General features: G+C 31.1%; 1 protein-coding gene across 1 annotated transcript; it reads left to right on the forward strand.

The window, feature by feature from the left end:
• Positions 1–1525: 1525 nt before the first annotated feature.
• LOC140883143 (cyclin-A1-4) lies at positions 1526–5230 on the forward strand. The gene is made up of 11 exons (XM_073289497.1): positions 1526–1947; positions 2504–2882; positions 3031–3167; positions 3266–3358; positions 3461–3594; positions 3686–3761; positions 3840–3916; positions 4002–4035; positions 4271–4420; positions 4543–4677; positions 4874–5230. Exons 1-11 carry the CDS (start codon positions 1729–1731, stop codon positions 4943–4945), a joined length of 1506 nt encoding a protein of 501 aa, XP_073145598.1. The 5' UTR covers positions 1526–1728; the 3' UTR covers positions 4946–5230.
• The last annotated feature ends 4797 nt before the right edge of the window (positions 5231–10027 follow it).

Genomic DNA, 10027 nt, shown 5'->3' on the forward strand with positions numbered 1-10027 from the left:
TCTCTCAATAATTTCGATCATCGCACTTCGTCAAATTCAAATATGTGACTTTGAATTCGATACTAGTAAGAGTGATCGACCAACGAAAAATTTATAATTTAAATTTGTCTCTCCAGAAAAAGTTAAAGCGAACCGTAATCGATTAATAAAAACATCGTAGTTAAGATATCGGTTAATAATATTCAAATTATATGTGCAAAACATAGAAATAGAATATCCACAAATTCTGGAACGCAATTGGTTGCCGATTCATTAACCTGAAAGAGCAAAGATATTTTAATTTCTCCAAAAAAGAAAGTTTCTTTTTTTTTTTTTTTGAAAATCAGAAAAAGAAAGTTATATATTCACTTATATGTAATATGTTCATATAACCTTAACACTACTATTGACTCTTTAATAAAGAGAATAACTTTTGATATGGATTGTTTATAAACTAGTGATTTTAATATGTGATGTTTGCAGTACGCACTGAAAGATAGAAACTATTGGTTTCCTCGTAATAAAAATAAAAAAGCTAGAGAATGACTTTAGAATACAGAAAAATAAACAAAATTTTGAGCTGATAATGTGAGCTATTATTTATTTATATATATATACATACACACCAATGGATCGTGGCGCCGCGATATGTGTGTTCCGTAATAAAATACAAAATGCTGTATTTTTTTTAAGAATTTTGAAATTGAAATTACATAAGAGAAAAATAAATAAAAATATAAATGATATTATAATATAGTAAAACCATGTAGCTAATTAATATGATAAGATGAATGATGTTTTAGGCAAATCTAAAATCACACCGGCCATAATTTCATATAATTAGTATATGATTTCTTGCATTATAAGTGCCAAATAGACGTATAACAAAATCAGACTAAATCGGGATATAACGTAAATATAATTGTAAAACTAAAAATAACCAATGCCGTTAATTTATTGCGATCATAGAAGATACAAAAAAAAATCAACAAATTTTTCATAACCTAATCGAAGTAGGAAACACCTAAAAGAACCGTTTTTTCATGATCAAAATACTTTTTCGTAAACTACTCATCTGATTATTCTAAGATCGCTCGAAATGACTAGATCATCACAGCCGGCTCACGTAAATATCGTAAAATTTTCACTCTTTTTAAACTATATATTTATATTTATTATTTGGGGATTGAAATCGACTGGTTTATTTTTTTAAAATATAATTATTAAATAATTTCTTACATGTAATTTTGTCCAAACTCCGTATGCATTGGTTAGACCAATTTGGACAACGTACTAATTAAAGCGACGACTGCTTTTCCAATGCAGCAGCAGATTCCGGTTCAAAATTCGAATTCAAATTGAGGCCCGGCCCCCAGGCCCGTCACTGCAACAGCCAATCAAATCGCGGCATTCACTCACCCGCACGTGAGCATAACCCCACTGCGATTCAAACGCACAGCTCCCGTGGGCCCCACCCTGTCCGCTCCCTAACGAATACTTTGATCTCCGGATCGACGGTCCAGATCGATCCGCGATTCAAAATCAGGCCCCCCCTTCTTCCGCGCCTCAAAACCATAATTAAACCCCAATATATTGTGTAATCCAAACCCTTGATTGATTCCATAATTCGAAATTCGATTACTTACCCTGATAATAAATTCGAATTCGAATTCGTTTCTGCATCGGAATCGTGGGTTTTCGGTTGGATTTTTGTTTCCTTTCCATTGTTGTAGTCGGTTTGTGGTAATCATGGCGAGTGCTGCCGGAGGAAGGAGGTCGGTGACGTCGGCAACGACGTCGTCTCTGGCCAAGCGTCACGCTTCATCGTCGGCGGGGGATAATCTTGGGAAGGTTGCGTCTGGGGTGGCGGGGAAGAAGCGCCCGGCGCTTGCTAATATCACTAACCAGAGGCATGGCTCCGGGTCCATCAACCCGAGTCGGGGTTGCCCACCAGAATCCTCCAAAATTGTACGTGTTGCTGTTACAACCAGTCATTTCTTTGTAAATAGTTATGCATGTGAAGCGTGATTGTTTACATGATTCCATTATCTTTTCTTATCGTTTCAAAATCATACTTCCGATGGGTGATTTCGAATTTTCGATCTTGGATTTCGGTAGCTACGATGAATGACTTATTGGGATTTTCCTTTACGGTTTTCCTTAAAGAGAAATGTAAAAATCACGTGTAAAAGGGCACGAATCTGTATGCTTGCATGTTAAGCTTCTTTTGGATTTCTGGAATATCGCCTTTTGATGTCAATTATTTGTTCAAAATTTTGAGGGTTTCTCGCTCGGAGGGAAGCCGAATGATTGTGATTTATTGAAGAAAAAGGCATTTTCTTAATAAAATGGAGATTTATCTGAATTCAATCAGGTTTTCATCAATTTCTTGCTCCGGGAAAATGATTGGTTGCCTGATATTTCTGAATATTTTTAGTGGGTTCTTTTTTAATTTGTTCCCAACTTTGAGAGTTACGATGAATTTTTCTGGTCTACTGATTCATAAACATGATGCATTTTTCAGGTACCATGTACTTCAAAACTAGTAAGCATCAAGAAAAAGGGCCCTTTGTCCTCGACAAACGTCAACATTGCGGGGGCTGCTCCACCTCCATCCTCCTTATTAAAACAGAATGACGATGCTTTGACAAAAGCGATTTCCTTTCCAAAGAGTGATGTGCTTCTCTCCAAAACGAATGTGGTGTTCGTTCCACAAACCATGAACATTTGCCAAGACCAATCTGATGGATTCTCTGTTTCCATGGATGAATCAATGTCAACTTGCGATTCTTTGAACAGTCCAGATATTGAATACATGGATAGTAACGAAATAGCAGCTATTGATTCGATCGAGCGGAAGGCCTCGAACATGCTTTGCATTTCAGAGCACATCGAAATAGCAGGTTTTATACTTTGATCTGTGTACCAATGCTTCCATATTTTCTTTATTTTCCTTGTTTTAATTGCTTTGAATTTTAATATTCTAGTTTACAAACCTACAAGTTCCTATTGATTTGTGTGTAATCTATTTTGTCTTTTGGATGCTAACAGGGAATGCATGCAAACGAGACATTCTTGCAGCTATAGAATCAAATGATAAGATTGTTGATGTCGATGAGAATCTGGATGATCCTCAATTATGTGCAACGATTGCATGTGACATTTACAAGCACTTGAGAGCATCTGAGGTACACTAATTATAATGATGCATAGAAAGTTTGAGCAGCTGAAGCTATGACTTTGTGGCCTTTACCCACACAATGTTTTGCTTATATTTGTCTATTAGGCAAAGAAAAGGCCAGCAACCAACTTCATGGAAAGGATCCAAAAGGACATCAATAGCAGCATGAGAGCGATTCTTGTTGATTGGCTTGTCGAGGTCTCATTAATCTTGTATTGTAAAAGTAGTTTAAGAATCTTTTAGATAAGCAAATCTATGTTGTTTTTGAGAATCTTTTGTCTAATGACAAATTTATTACAGGTTGCGGAGGAATACAGGCTTGTTCCTGACACATTATATCTGACTGTTAACTACATAGATCGTTATCTTTCGGGAAATGTTATGGATAGGCAACGGTTGCAGTTGCTTGGTGTGGCTTGCATGATGATTGCTTCGTAAGCTACAGCATTTCCAATCTTTCCTGCCTCTATTCTTCTTCGCGTTATTACATTTACGACGTTGGAAATATGAACTTGTGCATTGCAGAAAATATGAAGAGATTTGTGCACCTCAGGTTGAAGAGTTCTGTTACATTACTGATAACACATACTTTAAGGAAGAGGTGCGTTTTTTCCCTTTCCATTTCTTCATTTGAGAACCTTTCTATGACAATTTCATAATTTAAGCGCTTTAAAATCAGGTTTTGCAAATGGAATCCACTGTACTGAATTACCTGAAATTTGAGATGACAGCACCTACAGCTAAATGTTTCTTAAGGTGATCCTTTGATTTATAAACTGAAAGAATTCTATTAGATTGATTCGTTTGGTGCTGATTCTTTTTATATTCTAATGTATTATAGGAGATTTGTTCGTGTTGCACAAGGCATTGATGAGGTATCAATCCTCTGGATAATCTACTTGTTTTAAATATGTAAACTGCATCTTACATATTCTAGAATTTTGAGAAATATATCTCAATGCATTTGTTTTCTTTTTCAATGTCTGATGCCGTTGCCAACTATCATTCTGTCAAATCCATTAAATTGAAACTGCCGTCATCATTTGCATGAATATTATGATTACAAGAGCAAACAGATTAATATGATTCTTCAAAATGCTGTCATCCCAGGCCCCATTACTGCAGTTGGAGTGCTTGGCCAACTACATTGCAGAATTATCTCTTATAGAATACAATATGCTCTGTTTTGCCCCATCATTGATAGCAGCTTCATCAATCTTCTTGGCAAAGTTTATTCTTGTCCCCTCCAAGAAGCCTTGGGTATGTTATCGAATTGAATTACAAATTTACCATGTAATGCACTTGGGATATCTGATTTCGTCTTAATTCTACCAAAGATTTTAATCCATAGCACATTCTGACTTCTTTTCATGTTAATGCAGAATCCAACCCTTCAACATTATACTCTTTACCAGGTCTCTGAGTTACATGACTGTGTTTGGGCATTACATGGCCTGTGCTGCAATAACCAAAATTCTAATCTACCGGCCATTAGAGAGAAATATAGCCAGCATAAGGTATTCACATGTTTTGAATTGTGGTGCATGAGTGCATCCATCCATGATTGCTATCACAAACCAAGAGTGCAAAATACTTCATGTGCCAATTAATAATAAGAACGGTGACAATTGATTGGTCTTGTTTTGTTTCAAGATTCTAGATGGACTATATAAGGTTGGTCGATCCTAACGCTATGTTTTCTCTCTTGAACAGTACAAATTTGTAGCAAAGAAGTACTGCCCTCCATCCATACCAGCAGAATTCTTCAGCGACTTGAGCAGTTAACCTCACAATCATGCCTACTTTCCAATGCTCTAGTTGGATGGAACTTGCACTAACTTCATCTGCTGCTGCTGCTGCTGCTTGTTGCTCTACGAAAATGGAGTACATTTTTCCCCTTGATTCAATTTTTCTATATGCTTTATAGATGTGGCATGCCAAAAACTAGGCATGCAAGGGAGGAAGAGGAACGCAGATGGATAGGATTTGTATGCTTCAATTGACATTGACAATCTTACATTACAGCCTTTGTAACATTCTGTTCGCTCGATTTTAGAGATCTTACTCTAGTTTTATGTACAGACTCGAATTGTTCTAATAATTCATTTCTCAAGAAAATCGTGTTCAACAAAGTTATGTACAGACTCGAATAGTTTTATGTACGGACTCGAATTGATCTAGATTTTTTTTCCTAAAAAAAAAGACTTAAAAAAGTTAAAAACACATGAAAACATAAAAATTTACAAATAATCATTCTAATCAAACAGTCAATGCTACATCGCCAGAAATACTTTCGGTGTATTATTATTCAATGCTATGATGAATTAAACATCTCACTTGAAACAAGGTGTAGCATAGTATCTATTAAGAAATGAGACTTTGACTTAATTCACTCCAAAAGCTTGCTCAAGAGGAAAAGATTGCCCTTGTCTATATTAAGGGTTCCCAAGATATTTACTCAATCAATATGAGACACAAATTAATACACCAACACTCTCTCTTACGTCTAGAAATAAAACGACTTCCCAAAATATTTACCCAATAATATTAGACACAAATTAACACATCAACGCTATCACTAGTCTCTGGCAATTATTAGTAGGTAAATATGGCCAAAATGCTAGTTGACTGTCCGTGGAAACCTTGTTGCTACTGCAAGACTTTCCTCTTGTTATGTGCTCCGTTCCATTGCTCAGTAGCCCCACACTTTGTGTCATTTAGCATTTCTTGAAAAAAAAAAAAAAAAAAAGACTTTCTCTGTTCAAAATATAAATATCATTTTCTTCATATGTTCAAATATTTAGGTAAACTTACATTTTTAGTGTTAACTAGTAAGTTGAACGTGCGTTGCACGTGATATACGATATTGTAAGATAGAGTTTATAAGAAGTTAAAGAACATAAAATATTTTTTTTTCAAATATATATATATATATGTATATGGGAACCAAAAGATATTTTACCTTTGAAAAATTTGAATATTAAAATCTAAGTACCAGGATCCCTGATTTATAGACCATTTTGAAGTAATCTCTTTGAAAAACTGTTAAAAAAAATACGAGTATAAAAACACATAATATAAATGAGAATATCAACCATAGACACGAAAAGCAAAACAAAAACTTAATTTAACACAAAAAAAAATTATTATATATAACACATAATATTGAAAACAAAAGATTAGTCATAACAAATACGTCGATGTTTTACTGTCCAACAAATTCTCCATTCTTGAACCTAGAAATATGTTGATGTCATCCATTTTCGTCATTTAAATTTAACATACACAATAAATCAAATGCAAAATAAAAACTAATTTAAAGAAATAAATTAAACTCAATGACAATATAAACAATACACAATTAAATTTTTTCTTTTTAAGATATATTCTAAAATTATTATATGTAACACATAATATTGAGAATAAAATATTAATAATAACAAATACGTCGACGTTTCGCTGTCGAACAAAATCTCCATTCTTGAACCTCAAAATATGTTGATGCCATCCATTTTCGCCATGTGGAGAAAACAAATTAAACACTTAAATAAAAATTTAACACATATGTTAAGGAAATAAATTAAACCTAAGAACAATATCGACTATACACAATTAAATTCTTTTTTTTTAAGATATATATTAGAAAATTATTAAATATAACATATTTATTGAGAATAAAAGATAATTTATAACAAATACGTCAACATTTTATTGTCCAAAAAATTTTTCATTCTTGAACCTCGAAATATGCTGATGTCATCCATTTTCGCCATTTGGAGAAAAAAATTAAACACTTAAATAAAAATTTAACACACACAATAAATCAAATGCAAATCGAAGACTAATTTAAAGCAATAAAATAAACCAAAAGAGAATATAGACAATAGTAACAATACATAATTAAACTATCTCATTTTAAGATATATTAGAAGACTAATTTAAGGAAATAAATTAAACCCAATGACAATATAAAAATATACAATTAAACTTTTCCTTTGTAAGATATATTAGAAAATTATTATATATAACAATAATATTAAGAACATAAGATTAGTCATAACAAATACATCGACGTTTTACTATCCAACAAATTCTTCATTCTTGAACCTCAAACTATGTTGATGCCATACATTTTCACCATTTGGAGAAAACAAATTAAACACTTCAATAAAAATATAACACACACAATAAATCAAATGCAAATTTAAGGCTAATTTAAAGTAATAAAATAAACCCAAGGACAATATATAAAATACAAAATTAAACTCTTTCTTTTTAAGACATATTAGATTTGATAAATAAAAATTTAACATACACAATAAATCAAAAAAGTGTGTTATTATACTCCAAAAAATGTCAATAATACTCGCATTCCTTACTTAACTTAATATTAGAAAAAATTGATTTTATAATATCATTTCTTAAATAATAAAATATTTCCTTTAAGAAATTTCACTTACAAATTTTTTTTTTTTTATATTTCAATTATCAACAACTAAACTTTTCAAAAATTTTAATATTTTAAAATATCGTCACAATATTTTACTATATAATATATATATATATAATATTGAAATTTTAAAATATTTTATTACCAAAATTTTATTGAATTTTGGAATAAAAGAAAAAATTCTTAAAATTTAGTATTAAAAAAGATTTTTATAATTTTATATTTTATGATATATCCTCCTGTGATTAATAAAATAATTTTTTAATATAATAAATATTAAAATTAATTTTATCTAATTTGTTTTTTTTATTTTGAAAAATATTAATACACGGCAAACTAACTTTGATTTGATAAAAATATTTTAAAATTAATTTTTTTTGTAGCAGCTACCTATGTTATAAGATATATTATAATTAATTTATAATTTTAATTTTTTAAGTAATAAGAAGAGGAGAAATTAAGACGAGAAAACTAAAATAATAGATACAAAGAAAAACATAACTATTTCAAAAATGTGAAACATAAAAACTAAATGGGGAAAAAAGTAACGATTTTTTGTGTGTGCTTTTTAAATTTTATGAAAATTTGAAACATAAAAACTAAGTTGAAAATAAAAGTAACGATTTTTTGTGTATGTCTTTTAAATTTTATGAACAAATTTAACAATATTTTTGGACAATTAATTAATTTTTAAGATCATTTAAAATTGAAACAATGAGTTTGCCAAAAATAAAAATAATCAATTAAAGTAGATCATTATCAATATAACACAAAATAAATGAAAACTAATTTAAAGCAATAAATAAACCTAAGGACAATATAGACAATACACAATTAAATTTTTTCTTTTTAAGATATATTAGATTAGATTTAAGATATATTAGATTTATCTATTCTTTTATCAATCTACCATCATTATTAAATACATTAACTATTTTCTATCATTTTTTTATCCTATGAAACATTCATTAAACAAGGGTAAAATTTAAAATTTATCCATGAAATTCACTTTTCCAATAACTTTATTAATCAAAGTTAATCCGTGTGAAAATATATAGAGACTCAAGTACATGAGACAATTTATTTGATTTTGAGAAGACGAATGGGGACCATATCTATATTGAAATAGCTAAATCAAATTATTGAAAGAAGTTCATAAGTTGTTTAAGGGAATCTATTGAGGTGTGCGATCGAACCATGACATTTGGGCTACTGTGAATTTAAAATATTTGAGTTGCATTATTACCATCAACTATAACTTTTGGTAAAACTGTAAACACTCAATCCTACAATTGGTAACAGAGTCAAGGTCATGACTTCGATTTCCATTGATTGCAAAGAGTTCAATTAATGAGAGAGAGATTATTGAGGTGCAATAATTGTCCTCCGAGATAGACCGATCGAACCATAACGTTTGGGCTGTTGTGCGATTTAAATGATTTGAGTTGCAACATTTTCACCAGCCATATAATCTTGCATTTTTTATGGTACAATATGTTTGTTATTTTTTTTATTTTGGTTCTATATGTTATTAAATTTGAGTTTACTCATTTATTTTTTGTTTTTTTTTTTTGGAAATTTATGTTTTTTTAATTGAGAGTACTGATAAAATACTGAACACATTCACGTCACATAGAAAAAAAATGACTTCAATTTTAAAAAGATAAAAACAAAAAACAAAAAAAACAAAGATAGTGAGCTAAATTTGAAATTTGATAAGTGTAAACAAAAAAAATTGAAATTTGATAGAATAAAAAAAACTGTCAGGATCGTCCTCTGCTGGTCTCTGCAATTGATCTACCGCCAACTGATAGTTCTCTATTGCTTGAGATCAGTTGACTACTGCTGCTATTGTAGTGGTGAGTTCAGTAGGGTGAGCCACTAAACTCTTTTTTCTCTATTGTCGATATCAGTTGACCAACAAAAGTAAAAATGTGCGGAACGAGGTCAATTGAGAGATTTAACTTGAATAAAATGGCTTTACTGATTTTGTGTGTGTGTGTGTGTGTGTGTGTGTTCAACAGAAATTAATTAATAAAACAATTTGTTTTTGGATGTTCGGAGACTCAACTGCTCCTACGTCACCCCTTCTTATGTTTTAAGAAGGTGTCACTAGAAGACTTTGACTAAACATCCCACCTCAGCTAGGACTCACCCCATTGCCTACAACCAAGACTCCTAGCCACTCTACTGATTTCAACCCTCGACTGAAATCTGGTTACAGAAGTTTGCAGCATCTCAACTGTATAAATACAATATTTAAAACTCAACACTTAGCACAATATGATCCTAACTGATCTGATATTCTTGAGGCATGTGTTTTTTGAGCCGGCCACTTCTTCTACTGCCTTTGGTATCTATTTATAGATGCAAAAAAAAAAAACGGTCATTTTGAATCAAATATATCCATTGGATTG

Source organism: Henckelia pumila, chromosome 2 (genome assembly GCF_033568475.1).
Source record: "Henckelia pumila isolate YLH828 chromosome 2, ASM3356847v2, whole genome shotgun sequence".
Lineage (NCBI taxonomy): Eukaryota > Viridiplantae > Streptophyta > Magnoliopsida > Lamiales > Gesneriaceae > Henckelia > Henckelia pumila.